Source organism: Lichenostomus cassidix, chromosome 2 (assembly GCF_008360975.1).
Source record: "Lichenostomus cassidix isolate B80296 chromosome 2, HeHo_3.0, whole genome shotgun sequence".
NCBI lineage: Eukaryota > Metazoa > Chordata > Aves > Passeriformes > Meliphagidae > Lichenostomus > Lichenostomus cassidix.
Window position 1 is genome coordinate 44,207,203 of NC_139482.1, and position 16,852 is coordinate 44,224,054.

The 16,852-nt window shown below is 38.7% G+C and overlaps 1 protein-coding gene across 5 annotated transcripts in view; it reads left to right on the top strand.

The window, feature by feature from the left end:
• Positions 1-16,852, top strand: part of MYRIP (myosin VIIA and Rab interacting protein) — a 210,982-nt gene that overhangs the window by 80,115 nt on the left and 114,015 nt on the right. For all 5 annotated transcript variants that reach the window (XR_014849835.1, XR_014849834.1, XM_085051324.1 and 2 more), the window contains exon 3: positions 15,626-15,847. Coding sequence is in view for 3 of the 5 variants with exons in the window: in XM_085051324.1 (XP_084907450.1) it covers positions 15,626-15,847 (222 nt within the window). In the remaining 2 variants the exon portion in view is untranslated. The remainder of the gene's footprint in view (positions 1-15,625; positions 15,848-16,852) is intronic.

The window sequence follows — 16,852 nt, forward strand, 5'->3', positions numbered from 1 at the left end:
CCCTTAAGGATACACTTCCAATAGCTTGATAAAATAGTGCATATCAGGATAATTGGCAATGGGGTGCCAGAGACATCTTAGAAATGCCCAGCCTGCTAATTAAAATAAATGCCACTATTCTTACCGTGTTTTCTTCATTCCAAGTAGATTCTGTCGTGCTTGCTGTATCTGATGTGTTGTGTAATATCAAGATACTGAAGTAGGTGAATTTTATGTCACTCTTATTAGGTTGCAAACATTCATACCAAAGCGTTGTGGGTTATGCTAAATGGCTTTTATTGTGTTCTTATTTCAGTGAAGGGCAAAACCCCTATCAATGACAGATGTGACAATTGGGGTCCTAATTAAGTTTAGATGTCATGTTCTTGTTTTTATTAGATTGTTTTGGGTTTAGGCTTTTTTTAGTAGTGTTAACCAGCAAGTCAAAATGAGTCACTTGTGCTTTGTTGAATAGAACATTAGAGCTCCTTAGATAAAATACTTGCATGCTCTCAAAGAGTTTGGTTGGGATTTTGGTTGTTGCAATTGCATAAATACAAATGTAACAGGCCTATAATACATATTTAAAAATGTTTCTCCAATTTATGTAGCTTACTTTTTTCTCACTGCATCTCTGTTTCTTTGATCTTTTACAAACTTCCCTTTATGTTCTCCTGATTAAATAATAAATCTGGGGATTTCAACCCTCTTGTAAACAAGTATTTTTTTGTTAAGGGTTTTGAAGAAGTTGGAGTCATTGAAGGCTTTTGAGAAGGTTATTGGAGAAACTTCTCAGCTATACAGAGTAGAAGCAATTTATGTAGTTTACTTCAGCATAGCATTTTCTTTTACTTGGATATTTGTAGTATAACTTTAAGATAGAAAAAAATGTGCAAGTATTCTGGTACAGTGTGTCCAATATAACCCATTTTAATGGAGTCTGACAAGACCTGATATTGTACTAATTAGCTATAGAGAGTAAAAACTCTATTTGATCAGGGCTTTTGGATCTTTAAATTTTGAGAAAGGCAGAGAGAAGAGAGGAAGAAACTTAAGGGACTTGATTTTCAAGAAAGTCTAAGCCTTCACTGAAAAACAAGCTCAAGTAAAGCATCTGTCATTCTGTATCCCATACTGAGGAACCAAAAATCTGATCTTAATAATCCTGCTCGATTTATATGTAGTACATGAATGGTATGATCTAATATTCACCTATATCTGTACGGACAGACTGAAAACATTCAGAATGCAATTTTGAAAAATCTGTCCTGAGCACAGAGTGCAGGCAACCAAATCCAATAATGACATTGAGGTTTTTTATTGCTTTGCATTGCTTGGTTTGTGCTCTGGGGTTTAGTTGGGCACTGTACAGCCAAAAATCTCTGAAAGTGCTGCTAGCTTTTTTAGCATCACTATAATTATTTATTTAGTGAGTGTTATTTGAGCTTAGTCTGTTCATTTTCTAGCTATTGAGTGTAACTGATGTTGATCTGTCCCATGTGAGCCTTAGCTGGTATTTTTGCAAAGTCAGAGATTCAGTTTTTTAAGTGTGCTGGGGAGCTTAAATGTATTTGTAGAGTGGTTTAAGTACTTCTTGGGCACAGATTGTGGTGGCACTGTTCAAAAAATGAACTGAGCTGCAGTGAAGGGAATCTTTGTAACTTCAGCATTTCTTGCAAGGAGGAAATATTTAAGATGCTACAGTTTTCTCCATAATTGATTGTGTGTGTCAGAGCCTGTGCATGCTTTGCCTATATAGCAGAAAGAGAAATACTTTGCTTTAATTCCTTGCTGATTCCAAATAATGTTTTTTATAAATCAGCTGCTCTTCTCAAGTCTGCTTCTGGTTTTTGAAGTAAGGTTTTGCTTTGACTTATAAACTATTGATTGTACTCAGAGCTTTTGTTTTATCTGCTTTTGTAGTTACACAGATATAACCAGCATACTGAATTCCTCTAAAGCTTTTCTTTTTTCTCTTTTTTTTTTTTCTGAAGGGGAGAGTCCTTGATTATAAGTATTGGTGCATTCCAATTTGTGTTTCAGAGCTCTCAAAAATGTTATGTATTATTAGCCTTTTGCTTGAGGCAAGAATTTGTGCAATTGCTTTTCTCAGTAAAAATAAGCACCTGTCAATCAAGATTTTTAGCAGATTTTTGTGTTTTGCTCTAGGTTCTAAAATACTTCATTTTTTTATGTCTGACTTACACATATTGCCACAGTAACTGCAATTTGCACCCTTAGCCAACAATGGGGGTTTGAAACCGCCTTGAAATGTTTAGGAGCAAGGTACAGAACAGTACATATAGCCTTGTATATGAAGAAAGCCATAATTTTTCTATCTCAGTATTTGTTTGTATTTTTCTTACTCTTGACAGAATACAAGTGGCTGCTAAACTGCCAATAAGTAACTCTTGATTACATGCTGCTTTCACCCCTGCTTGTGGGGAGAACTACTTGACTTTTGGTTCTTGTGGCCCACCTTTGACCCTCTATGACATGTTTTCTGAATTTAGCTTGCATCTTTTCCATTATGTTTGTACTTTAGATAGAAGATATGTAAAAGTGTAAAAGCTGTAAGAAGTGTGGCATAGAAGTGAGCAAACAAACAGAAAATGAATGGTGATTGCTTTGCTTTCTGTGGAAGGGAAAGGAATGGGAAAGCGCCTCCATGGTTATGAAATATTTGTAGAAAACATAGTTATGCCTTTTATAAGCAGTAAAATCTTGGTTAAATATGAATCTGATAACTGTTTTGAAGGAGATCACCCCTTGCATTTCTCTTACCCTCTAAGCATCAGGTTGGTCACTCCTTAATCTTTTCACACATTTGCAACTAAATGTATAAAACTAAACTGAGCACTTAATTTCTTAAAAAGAAATATTTATTTCGTCAACACTAGAATCTTTAATAATTAAATTGTTATGGTTCCCACTGGAGGATCTTCTTCCACTTGCAATTTAATTAAATACGTTTTGATATATGTTATAAATCAACCAATATTTCAATTGCAGAGATAGTCCCTTGTGATGACTTAATCATGCAAGTTTTGAAGTCCTGAATTTATGGACATGCCAGTGCTTTTACATTCTAGTTATTTTAAAAGATTAGCATTTCATAATCACTCTTCTTTATTTCCTTAAGAATAAATGTTTGGTTTGGAGAACAAATTATTACTTTAAAAGCAGTAATTCTTCTTTAGGTGTATTTAATTTTGAATCACAGCCACACATCAGAAGCAGATTTGGTCTGTAATTCAGGTGGTGGTGCATCAGTGCAAAAGAGGGCTGTAGAGGAGGACTGTCTGCTGACAGTTCTCTGCCCACAGACTGTCACTCCAGCTGCTCAGTCCAGAAGGTAAATCCAAGCTATGTGTACCTATGAGGAAAGCAGCTTGGTAGAGCCTGGGTTTCATTTGCGTGGTAAGGGAAGGAGGAATTAATTGAAGCACAGACATCTGCTAGGCAGCAGAAAAGTCTGAGAAAATGTTTGTGTTTTCCTGGAAGAGTCCCTAGGTTAGTCTGTACCCGTTTTCTACTGCTGAATAAAAACTAACAGTCTGACCATCTTCTGATAGCATTTCAGGCCATAGCTATGAAGGTGTAGCTGTTGTCTCCTTGTTCCCATTACCCTACCCATCTTGTTGGACCACAGTGGTGATGAATTTCCTGGAGTGACACCCGCTTAAGCCATTGCAGTGCTATAGAGAATTTAATCAGTTACGTTCAAAGGTATTTCAGACTAACTGGTGCAAATTAGAATCCTATTGGGAATGCTTTATAAAGCTAAATTTTAAGTATAGCGGTCCATAATATGTCTTGAAATGAAGTGGGTGTATGACACATTGAACTTATAATGTTACTTCAAGCAAGATATTCAAAAGCCTGTGCACAAGTTTTCTGCTCAGTGATTTCTTTTAAGCGAAGAAGAATTCCTAATCAGAAGCTACAGTTTTGGAGCAAGCCTACTCCTCCTCACTTACCACACCATGGTTTACAGGCAGGTTTTGGTGTGCACAAGCTAGATTCCTTTTGGAAGTAACTTCAGTAAAGTTTCTGAACCAGTGAATCACACAGTCAGACAGGTGCAGACTGTGTGCATTGGGGGAATATTTAGTCCAGGAAGTCATACTTCATCTTCCCTGAAGCAAAGCTGTGGAACTACATGCTGTGTAGGTGTAGGCCTTCAGCATTGTCTGGTTCAGGCTACTGATCTGCTCTTGGTGCAAGCAGATCTCACAAATTCAGACATAGCCAGAGGATCTGCGCCAAGTACGCGAACCAGGTCTGGGGTCTGACTGTGCTGTAATCACAGGGGAGATGTCTTCCGTCTGCTGCTTTTGAAGAGAGAAAATGCTCAAGAGAAGAGGGGCATCAGATATCTGAATGGTATTATCCACAGAAGAGCTGAATAATGGTATTTGAAACTTTTATTATGAAAAAGTCAGAACAAAATGACATTTTAAAAATTCAAAACAGGTTATTTTTAAAATGGTGAAGAACCATTCTGTCTTTTCCACATGTGCACCACTCAATCATTTTCCTGAATCCTTAATTGTGAATTAGGTGAATTTCTAGCTTTCAAAAACGTTTTTGTTATTTCAGTTGTTTTGCCACTCACCAAAAACATCCCACCAAAGTATGTTTGCTGTAGTTCAGATTGATAGATTGGGAAGATCAGAGAGCACAAACAGGCTGAGAAGAGGAATGAAAAAGGCAGGTTAATGAAGTTCCCCTTCGTCCATTCCCCTCTGGGATAGTTCACTGACCTTAGCTTTCTGTGTCATGGGTGAGGCATACTATCAAGGGCTAAGGAAGATTTACTGGGATTCATAGAGCTGTAGAAGCATCTACACAAAAGGACTTTAATTTATCACTAGTTCCTTAGTGTGCTGTTTGTCTGGTAACCTGGCAGTCTTTCCTCTTCTGTGGCTGAATTGCATTGTCAAGGACAGTCCACAGAACCACGTTTCCATGGGGATGGGATATGGAGAGTACTAGGTGCGTGAGAATCCTGGTCTTCACTTGCAAGGGATATTGAATGATGCAGTTTGTCTATAAGTTTATGCATGTTTACACATATACGCAGAATAAAACTAGATAGGAGCACCTGCAGTCAAAGCTACAGAATAAATATTATTATTTTCTAAAAACAATCTGAATTATTTTGGGATTTTGTTTGCTTTTTGCGATTGCTTACTGATTTCCTTTCAATCCATTACTGTATACGCTTTTATATGTTGAAATATCAGTGTGTCATTAAATTTGCAGAAACATTCCCATAATAAAAAGTTTCTGGATTGAGCTAAGAACATCAACTGTAAGATAGCCAAAGCATTATAAAAATGTTAACTGAAGTTCATGTCTTGGTTAAATTCAGGTGTCACTATAGGAATAGTATATGTCAATATTTTTTTAAAGGACTACCCTAAATATGTGTGTTTGAATGAGGAGGTGAAGGTGTTGTCAATATTCTTGCCCCTTTGCAGATGTTTGTCTGGGTTCTAAGAAAAAATATGATACTGCTTTCAGAAGGTATTATATTATTGATATGAAACACACCAGGGTAACACATCATGTTAAATATAAAATACCGTCTATTGTCAGATTCTTTTGTCTGCCAAAATACTTTTCTTGTGTACAGTACAGGTATGTGGTAATCTTAAGCTTCTAAGTCTTTCTCTTTAAAAGAAACAAAAAAACACCTACATGGAAAGTGGAAACAATTTCTGTAGTTAAGAAAATAATTGTTTATATGCTTAAATCTGCAAAAATACCACGCTGCAGATTGTTGACACATGCTGACTGTTTGGAATTGCAGGGCTTGCAGTCTTAAAGCTACATGAATTACAGTGCGTGTGGAATATCAAAGAACAGTGTTAAATATATGTTAGGAGCATGCACAGCATGAAGAGGAGATGGACTAGGGAAGTGGACCTCAGGAGCTATACATATGCAGACCTTGAAAATACAGTGTTGAGTGCTACAGTTCCAAGGAATTCACTCTGAGACCAAGTTGATGGGAACATTGTGGTGTGATCCTAGGATTTCACAGCAGTCTTACCTGAAACAAGCCCATGGATGGCCTAGAGCATTTGTTAATGCCTTCTGCTCTCTTCCTGTGGCGTGTTAGGGCTCCTATTGTTGTTGCAGGAAGTGGCAAAACACTCAGTGGACATTGATAGGGTGCAAATATGTGCTGGTTTTTCTGTGTTGCATTCCCCGTGGAGGATTGTGGAGGATATGGCTTTCCCAATGTTCCCGCCCCACCTGGGTTCTGGAGTGGCAGTGGTTGGAATAGGCAAATTTCAAAGCCAGTTTCATCGGGCAGAAGGCCCTTGAGTGTGCAGCATTACTCATCTTGTCTGTACACAAAGCAGGATGAAGATCTTTGGGCTGTTCTTTCTAACAACACACTCACAGTCATCTGGCTCTGCCTTGTCAGGCTGTGAGACCCAGTTCCTGAGCAAGCTCTGCTGTTTGCTCTGCTGCCTACTCTTGTTTATTCTGCTGCGTGATCTGTGGGAAAGGGTCAAGTGACGACAGCAGTTCTAGAACAAATCTTTGTAGGTCTGCATTGCTAGAAGTCCAGCCAGGAAGAGGAAAGACTGACGCATAGTGAATACTTCAGGGATTTTCAGAGCCAATGTCTTAGTTGCTCTCCTGCTGTATACTAGCCAGGCTATGAATTGAGTTTTATAAGGTCAAGCCAGATGGCACAGTGAAAGGAGCACTGGGAGAATGTTTAATGTAGCGGGAGTGTTTCTATTATTAAAGAAAGTTTTTCAAGTTAATATGGGCATAAAATTGGATTCCAAAGAAAGGTACACTCACAGATGCCACCAGTGATGCAAAGAATGTATTGCATGCAAGTATGATGGAAGAGTATGTACATTTAAAAAATACTTTCACTAAATATTTTTGGTTTCTTTGAATTGTAAAATGTTTTATGATAAAGAATGCCTGTCTGTATTTATCGTTCTCTAGAAATGGACCTCTTCTGAAAGTTAGGACCTGATAGGTAAAGGTGAAATTCTCCAGGGAGAGGTACCAGATGGGCAGTGAGAAATACACTTCAGGAAGAGCAAAATGACACTGAGTTAGAGGAAATGAGATAAAGGGGAGTGTAGCAAATATTTATGTACCTATAAATCACCCTCAAATGTGGGAAAGGAAAAAAACAGGGAAGCCATGTAAGAAAGGTGGTAAAGCTACAGATGTTTTGGTAGTTTGTAAGAAAGTTTGATGAGGTAGTACAACATTAACTATTACATGTTCGTAATCTAGGAGGAAGGTGCCCCAAAATGCTATTGTAAATAATAATTAAAGCTTACCATTTTCTAGTCACATTGCAGGGCTTTGGCATATACAGGTGAAATTACAAAAAATCATTCAGATTGTAGTGGTTAGTGGTTCAATATGGACATAATAGGGAAAAAAGGGGGAAAACCTTTAGCTTATCATCACCTGCTGTTGGTGTCCAGTATGGATACACACCTTTTGGTCATTCTCTGTCAAACTCAGGATTCAACCAGAAGGTCCTGTAGGATTTTACCTGCAGCAAAAGTACTTGTCCCTGACATGTTTTTTCACCTCAGAATACCCTACCTCACTGCAGACTGAGCTGTAATTGAGATAGGAGAGCAGATGAGATGGAAGAATGAGGGGGAAAAAGTACATCAAAACCCAGCTTTATTTTCTTATGCCCCATATGGCATAAAATGTAAAAGAATGGGAGGGCAAAGGAGTCCATACGCACATCACTGTCTTGAAAAAGATAATTTCAGCTTTCATGTGGAGATTTCCAATGTCCCCAGAGCTCCCCAAAATATCTGCTCTATAATTCAAAACCTGATTCACCCTTGCTGCTCCACTTGCCTGCAGAAGCCTCTCAGTTAAATGTGGTGCACAGTCTGTGCTCCTATAATATCCAACAAGACAAAAGAAAATGTGGTTAAATACAATATCCCTTGACAATTTATGGATTTACAAAATGAGAAAGAATTTAAAATAATTCCAGTATACTATTTATTTCATTTATCTACGCTGTGACGCGTCAGTTCCAGCCAATGATAGACACTGACTGACAGTGCTTGTGCCAGCAAAAGAAAAGGGAGCTTCTAATAGCAATTAGCATAGTGTCTATAAAGTAATACAGCAGCAGTCACTCATCCTATGAAACAGCTTTGCCTTAGCAAGAAATTGTTAACAGATTGGGATAGAACCTGGTATGACAAACAAGGTAGTGGTCTGGGTCAAGTGCTGCACAATTATTCTTGGGGCTCACTGGATCTCCCTCTAGTGACTGCAGTGCTGATCTGTGTTTTTAGACAAGGGTAAGTGTTGAGTATGTTGGCATTTTTCTGGTTCTGTCAGCAGTTTAATTGGTTCAACTGTGATTAGCAGAAAACTTCCACAGGTTAGTCTTCACAGCTTTTATTTTATGGTATTTAATAAGAAATACTAAGGTGTCAATGCATTTTCTTTTCCCACTGTGAAAAGTGTTTGCAAATCTTAAAAAAAAAAAAAAAAGAAAAAGGTAAAAACACATCAACAATGTTTTTTCTTTATTTTTAGAAAGAGATTGTCCCCAGATCAGGGCATAGCATGTATGCAGCATCACCACTGTTTGCTCCTACTTTCGAAGATAGAAGGAAAGAAAAATATGAAAGTGAGATTTGATGGGAATACACATAAATATTATAGAAATTTAATTCTATAGAATATAAAAGCTGAAGGGAAGAAAAAAACCTCAAGAGATGCTAGTAAGATCTTAGGTAAAAGAACACAACTGCAGTTGGAGTAATTGGACTGTAAAATATTAATCTTCCTGATTTTTGTACAAGTGACTTACTCATAGCTATTTATGAGTTTCTTAACACTGGAATCCCTCTATCTCCCCCCAAAGACTTCGTGTTTTGCTTTTTTGCTTTAGGATGTTTTTGATGTTACTTCCACCACCATGTATGGTACACTCCCTGCTGTCTAATCCTCCCTAAAAATGTCAGCTACTGCTGCTGGAGTGACATCCCTCTGAACAGATTAATGTGATGTGATGTAATGTGATGTAATGTGATTAATGTGCTCCTCGAAGGCTTCCCAAATACAAGTGGTGCATTTGCATGTGTGCTAAACATGGTTTTTTGATAGTACCAGCAATGTGTAGAACACTTTCATGTGCTAAACGTTAAATATAGCATAAAGCACAATTGTGATAATGTTGATATAAGCCTAGGAAAAAAGGCCTTGATTATAAGATAATGAATTAACTTGGCATTTGCTCTAAGGGGCTGTGTTACCTGTCCTGTGCTCCACTTTTTCAGAGAGCTAGAAATTAGAGTTTTGCTAGAAAAAAGTTACTAAAGACAAAAGAGAAACAAAAGGGGTGGGGTGGTCTATGTAGCACTGTCTGGAAGTTGTGTTAGTTGCCCATTTAGATGGAGATGAATAAACTATTTTAGAAGCAGAGACAGCAAAAAGAAATTAACACTAAAGTCTTAGAGAGTAAATAGTAAATAACACATATGCCTGCTGGGAGAATTTTGTTCTTACTGAATACTGCAGGTGGAAAAGGTGTATGACCCTGTCAGCATAGAGCTTCACCCCTGTTTGCACCGTGCCACACTTTGAGACACAAAAGGCACGGAAGGTATAAAACAGTGAGCAGCTCTCCTTGGCAAGTTTGCCTAGTTCTCTCAGATCCCTGCCCAGGAGTCAGGCTTATAAAACTTCCAGTGGATGTTTTTCCTAAATTCAGCAGCATTTTACTAACCTGGTTGGTCCATTTCTGAAGGTTTGGGAGGTTGGGTGAAGGACAGAGGAAGCAAAGGCTGAGGTGAGAACCAATTCTAGTTATCAAAATCTGGGATGTTGAACATCAAATTGAAAACATGTGAATGGGAGAGAAATTTCAGTCATGCTCAGCCTGTGACTCCTTCTCATTGTACTAGTAGTTAAGGAGTAAGAGACAGTCATGTTCTCCACGGATTAAAAGATCTTTACCCAAGCTCTGGCATCTGGTGCACATCTGGCAGGTTTTAAGGAGAGCAGAGATGGGAATACTGTGTACACTTTAGCCTCTTAATATGAAAAGCCCTTTGTCCTCCAACACTGTAGCTTAGAGGGTATTGGTAAAACTTGTATTTTAAGGTGATCTCTGTAGCTCAAGGAAACTCCTTGCCTGATAAACCAAGTTTGTATTGACTGTGGGAGTGGAAAAACATGAGTTACAGTGGTAAAAGTAGTGTCTCTGAAAGGCTGGAAATGGTTACATCAGAACTTGTTCATCTGCTCATCTGTTCATATGCTGAAATCCAGTTTTTTGTGCTAAGCAAAAGGCCTCAATGGTTTGTTATGCGTAGGTGGGTGTTAAGGATGCCTGAACAGAAAAGCATCTGAAGGCATTCTCTTCTGTGGAAGGAAGAGAGACAATCAGGTACCCAGGTGAGCAGAACACTGTTCCCCTAAGAAAACCCCTTTGCAGCATGTGCTGCATTTTCATTAGTCTTTGAAGTAAAAAAGGCTCTGAGGCCAATGGATAAAATGTAGCTTATTCTATGAAAAAGTTGTAATTTGGATTGGGAGGACAGGAAGCAGAAGCCCTCATCTGTAGTACTGAAGGAGAAAGTTTCTGCCTGCATTTGATAACTTGTAGTCAAAGCACTGCTTCTCTGTTCAGCAGGAGGGAATGAGGTGAAGGAAATGGGATTATATTGTAACTCCTAGGAACATTGTCCTTCCATTTTCCTCTTTTCCTGTGCAGGTAACTAGAATAGATATAACCTCACCTCTACTGGGGAAGATAAAAGGTGTTTAAACTGCAAGAAAAATGGTATTTGTCCATCCCTTAAGAAAGCAGCAGTGCAAATGGGACCCAGTGCAGCTGGACTTTGCCTTTAAACTGCCAGGTGCCACCCTGAAATGGAGACTGGTGTGACACAAGAGTGAGATGGTACAGCCCAATAATTGGGCTCAGAGAAGCCCATAGAGAAGAGCAGAGAGCTGTGTTTTTGGGAGCCTGACTGACTGACTTGCTTATACAGACTCTATCTTGAAGCTCAAGCCAGTTATCACCTTTTCACCAGGAACTATTCCCTTTGTTATATGAAAAACAGGTGGGATTTTTTTAGCTTTATGTTGTAATACAATGCCCTGTGTTTTATGGGCTCCCTTCCGTTGTTGCACCCAGTGAGGTTTAGAGTTTGATCATCCTGAACTTGTACATTTATCAATGACTTTTTAAACCTATTTGTAAAGTCATCATCAGTGTCCTTCCAGTTTGTTTTTTTCAAACTTCACAATATTGTCTTATTCTGGCAAGTTGTCAACATGTATATTACTGTTGACTTTGCAGTTTCAGGTTAAAGCTCCACCTGGCGAGTATTTAATCACAGTAATGCCTCTTGGTGGGAAGCATACACCAAAAACAAAACAAAACAAAACAAAACAAAAAAAAAAAAGGTAATTTTTAGAAAGGCTTTTCTCAAAAAAGCTTGTATTTCTGTGTTCAGGAGATAGAATATACCAATTGTTTTAAATAAATTTATTAGAGGAGAAGGCATTGTTCAGGCAAGCATTGAAGGATTATGTTTAAACCTGCCAGACACTAAGAAGAAACAAACCATGCCAATGAAAGCAAATTAATTTATGTTTTAAAAAGTCACATAAACGTAGTGGTTGATGAGGGAAAGACAACTATTACCCTCAGAATGTAATAGCAAAACCCACATACAAAACGGTGTGATGGAAAGTGTTCCTAATCTGACTGTGGGAATTACATGCCCAGAGTCTATCACCCAAAACATTGACCGAAATAAATTGCATAATTTTTTATGCAAACTGTATAAATTATTTGATAAAATCTGCTAGAGAAATCTAATATGCATCTGCATATTTTTTAACTTATTTGGAACTTGGAACTCATAGTTCAATAAAATGTTTTTTGACAGAATTGGTTTTGGTTACAGACATGTTGGGTATCTATTGAATATTTCTTGCTTCTTTTGTATTTGTAAGCAATCAGTGAAATGCAACTACTCGAGAAAGAAAATGAAACCCAATCTGAGATTCATTCAAACAGCAGGAGTTCTCTTCTCCACAGGTGCTTATTACTGTGTTACACATAACCGTAATAGCTGAACCCCATCAGCTGTGACTTGTGATGGGAATAAATCCTGTCATTCGTGGCTCCCACTGTTCTGTGCTTACCCCAACAGGGACATTTTTTGTGCAGTCACATTTTCTTGCTTGCTTTATTTGCACACATGTTCTATGTATACATCTCTGAATACATTACATTCCCTCCTTGGGGAAGTAAGCACACTTGAGTGCACATTCAGAGAGGGAGACTCATTCTCCCTCTATTCTCTGTCCCAGCCCCCTCATCTCTGTTTTGTTGGGAGAAATAGTGCTGCATGGGGAGGAAGGGGCAATGTTTGTAATGACAGGGTGATTCAACCTTCATCTTAGAAATAGCTCCTGCATAGGTGGCTGTTCTCTTTTTGTAAGTGAGTTTCACTTCATGAGAGAATCAGTTGTTGTTGGCTGCTCCCCTTTCCTTAGAACATTTTTACAATCTTCTTGCACCAAGCCATTTGAATGTCCTGAAGGTAAAGTGTGAGACTTTCGAACTCAGGATGCTTTGAGGTTCAGCTTGTACCTCCTGTGTTTCAGTGCAACAAACTTTCTCAGTGTATTGATATTGATCATCCAACTCAGGGTGATCATCCAACTGGAGTTACGTGCAAGTAAGGCTCTCCCAGTATTGCTGAGAGTAAACCAGCGCCTACTTTTCACTTCAACTAATTTTCCTCAAACCTGGCAGTTTGAATTGGCCACCAGATTTATGCAGCACTTTGCTTTCACATGAAACCCATGTTTTGCTTCCAAGGAAAGGGTGCAGAGAGGAGCCTTTTGGCTTCAAATTAGAAGTCCAGTTAACAGTCCCTTTTGCCATTTGACTCCTTATAGAAACTAGAATAGCCTTTGGCAGGCAGTGCGTGAGAACCTTGATTTGTTACAGCCATCAGAGAGATGTGCATTGCTTTCTTTTCTGTTCTGCCTGGTTTCCTGTGGAAATGAGGCTTTTTCTGTCATGCTTTTCCTCTGCCAGCCCGTCCAACCCTATCCTATTTACTTTTTTAATCCATTGGCCAATTTCAGTCCTATTTAACACTGAGGCAGATGCCTTAATGATACTGAGTTCTACCACTGTAATGAATGCTGGCAGCCAGATAGAGGAGGGAGATGTAATTAATGCCTATTCTGATGAAAGAATTTCAGTGTGTGCTCAGCTTTTTCTAGGTATCAGGCTTTATTAGCTCTGTTGTGAACGAAACTGCCTGGTTTTATACTGTAAGCATTATTGTGGCATTTTAATTGGTGGCTTTGCTTCAGTGGTTTTTCTTGCTATCATGCATTAGAGCCCTAACAAGGGTTCAAAATGCCACTGAGCATGACAATGTTGAGTGCGTGGGCTGATACTACTAACGATCAACATGACTGATTCTGGGAGATAATAGATCTCCATAAGGACAAAAATCTTTTCTTTCAGCATTCCTCCTGACCATGACTCCTCAGCTGTTTTAATTTTATGGGAAGGCCAACATCTGTTGCCTGGGGTCTCCATCTTGAAGCAAAGATTGCAGCATCTTGGGCTGCCAAACACCTTTCCATGCCAGAAATTGTTGAATCATATATCCCTCGCCCTCACCAGCTTTTGTTCTGGTGTTCTGGTGTTCTAGGGTTCCTGCCTGACTTTCTGTGCAGAAACAATGCTGTGTTTGTGTGCTGTCACTCCATTTCTGCAGGGCAGCATGCCTGCTGGGAATGGAGGAGTGATGTGGAGCAGTTCACTTCCTCTCTTGCTCCACTAGAAAGATTGTCCATGGGAGTACCATGGCAGGAGGGAGTAATGGAGATTAAGCTGAACTGGTCTAGCCATCTCACTGAATCTCTGGGATAGTTCCATCTGTTTACCCAAGGAAGCCAGTTTGACTTGCATAATTCAGACATTTCCTGTCTTGCATGATAATCTCTTACCTTTTGCCTCTTGCACATTCTGTAAAAATGTGGCAAAACAAGCATGTTTTGCCATCTGGACCAAAAAAAAAAAAAAGAAAAACATAAAGAAAGATTGTTTACTTGAAAGTCCGAAGAGTATCAGTTTAAGCACCTAGTCTAATTTAGTCAAACCATGTTACAGGGTACAAACAGAAGAAACACATATTGTTTTCCAATTTTAAATTTATAAAAGGCATGTATCGGGAATATGCTTAAATGTGATGTATATGCAAATTGAAAAATTACATGGTTTAGATCACTGTTTTATTTGTCTTTCAGACTTCAGGTTTAGAATTGACCTGACAGATTTTCATAAAACAGGCTGGTTTTATTTTGACCTATGAATCTGAGGCAGAAGTGGCAAATAAGATGATGTATAGCCCAGTAGTGTGATTCTTTTTAAAATTCCAAGCTTGGCTCATAATGATGATCACAGATGATCTTGGCTGAGTTCCTGAATAAGTATGCAATAAGTGTATTCTTTTTTTCCTGTAGCAAGACATTTAAACATTCATTTAAATCATAATATCTTGACTAAGTCTTCTTACAACTTAGTCTGTTTTGTGCTACCTCTAAATTTTGTTTAGATTTTTGTGTTACTCTAGTCTTATCAGCATCTGGAAATAGTAAGGTACTCACCACTTACTCTGATAAATAGAGAGAACAGAGAGAATGAATACAAGTATGTGCACACTGTGTTAAAAGCTTTTTTTTTACTTGTTTTTCATTGATTCTAATTTTTTCTTGTCATAGGGTATGTCCTAGTTGTACGTGTCAAAAAATGTGTGATGAATTTGCAGACTTGTCTGCCTTCACAATTCTTCCTTCTGCATGCTTTTTTACCCCTCCTATCATGAAATATATTGCCTAATTTATAATATCAAAAGCACTGTAAAACGGGAGATGGCAATTTGCTTAATACTGCACATTCACAGTTTAGTTCAATTTTTTTCAATAAATGAGTTCTTCTGCTGGAATGCAGAAAACTTATACAGAGTGCCTGCAAACACTTTCACAGTTGGAAGTTGTTGTAATATTGGTCCTAGCTAGTAAAGCACCCAAATCTCTCTAAAATGAAGGACGTCATTAACATTACTTGACAAATTGGAGCTATTATGAATAATATAACCCTGTGGGTCAAAACGAAGCAAACTTTTTGTATTCAAAGCTATTGGTCAGAAGGATTTTTTTTATTACTGTAAACCATGATTTTTGACTTCCATAAACTGATTTTTGATTTGTAAATTATTCTGAGAGCAGCCCTGAATTTTCACATGGCTTCTATGGCTTGGCACAGCTGGAGTGCCTGGAGCAACAAACTGGCTTTCCTTAGGGTTATCTCTCTAGAACTGAATAAATTTTGCTCTAGTTTGTGACTCAGGGAGAGTTTAAGTGGTTTGGCTATGGGTGACAAAAGGGAACATAGGAGTTTTTTCTTCCTAATTCTAAATTTAGAATATGCATTTCGCATATTCATTCCACATCTGCAAAAGTTATTTGAAGAGTAGAACATGAATACATGGAAACAGGAGAAAGACCTCCAATTGAAATTTTGTTTATATTTTTGTTCTTTTGCTTTTCATTCCAGTGAAATGAAGCAGAAGTTGGATGAAGAGGGCAACAAGTGCAGCATCCTTTCCAAGCAGCAGAAGTTCAACGAGCACTGCTGCATTCGCTGCTGTTCCCCTTTCACGTTTCTTATCAACAGCAAGCGACAGTGCCAAGACTGCAAGTACAACATCTGCAAGAGCTGCAGCACTTACCAGAAGAAGGAGAAGGCTTGGATTTGCAGTGTCTGTCAGCAAGCAAGGTAAAGGCCTGTTGTTCAGCAACCTGTGCAAAGCAGCTGTGGCCTGACCTGAGCTTTTGCTTGTATTTGTCAGTAGTTAGCTCTGGTGATATAGGACATGAAGTACCTGTTTATGTAGGGGTTGATTTGTTCTTGACGTGCCTGGCTTTTGTAGAGGTTAATTTATTCTGAGAGTGTTTGGTTACCTGTTGCATTTTCTAGGCTTGTTTAGCTGGACTGATGTATCAGCAAGCAGTAATTGGGCATAGCTGGGGCAGGACTGGGGTGTCCTGAAACACCTGGGTTACTAATGGAACCTGGGCACAGATGGTGGTAAGGCAGTTAATAGTTTGGCAGCTAATCCCACTGATGGGTCGGGAATGGAAGGAAGAATATTTGTGAATAGATCATCCAGCTGTGACTGTGTTTTAGAGTGCTTTTCTAAAAGCCAGCTTATTGGTGGGGATGCCTTGAGTTTGCTTTGGCAAGTACCCAAAGAAAATAGCAGTGCAACGTGTCATAATTCATAACATCTGTTAAGATTTTACTGCCAGGCTTCTGTTTGCTTTCTGAAGGTGTCAGGGATTTTCTATCTCACCCTTCTGAGGGTAGCAGAGCCCCAACATTTAAAGATCGCACCAGAAAAACAAAGCAAAACACTTAACAGTAACGGAGGCGCCATTCCTTGGATGGTGACTGTGATAGTCCTTATCTCCAAGTTCCAAAAGCAGCTGTAGATGTGTTGACGTAGTCCTGAACAAGATCCTTTAACTCAAACAAGAAGGTTAAATGAAGTAACTCAGTTCCTTGTGGTTTAATTTTGACCATTTATGACTGAAGCAGCTGGGCATATGTAACAAAGAGAGCTGTTTATTCTGCACCTCTCTCCTTAGCGGAGAATGCAGGATGAAGGCAAAAGACAAGTCCCTTTGCGATGCTTTATGGTATTCCTGTGCTCACCAAAGATTCATTTTTCCTTCTTGCTTCCCATCAACACCCACTTGAAATTCAAGCATTCCAACAGTA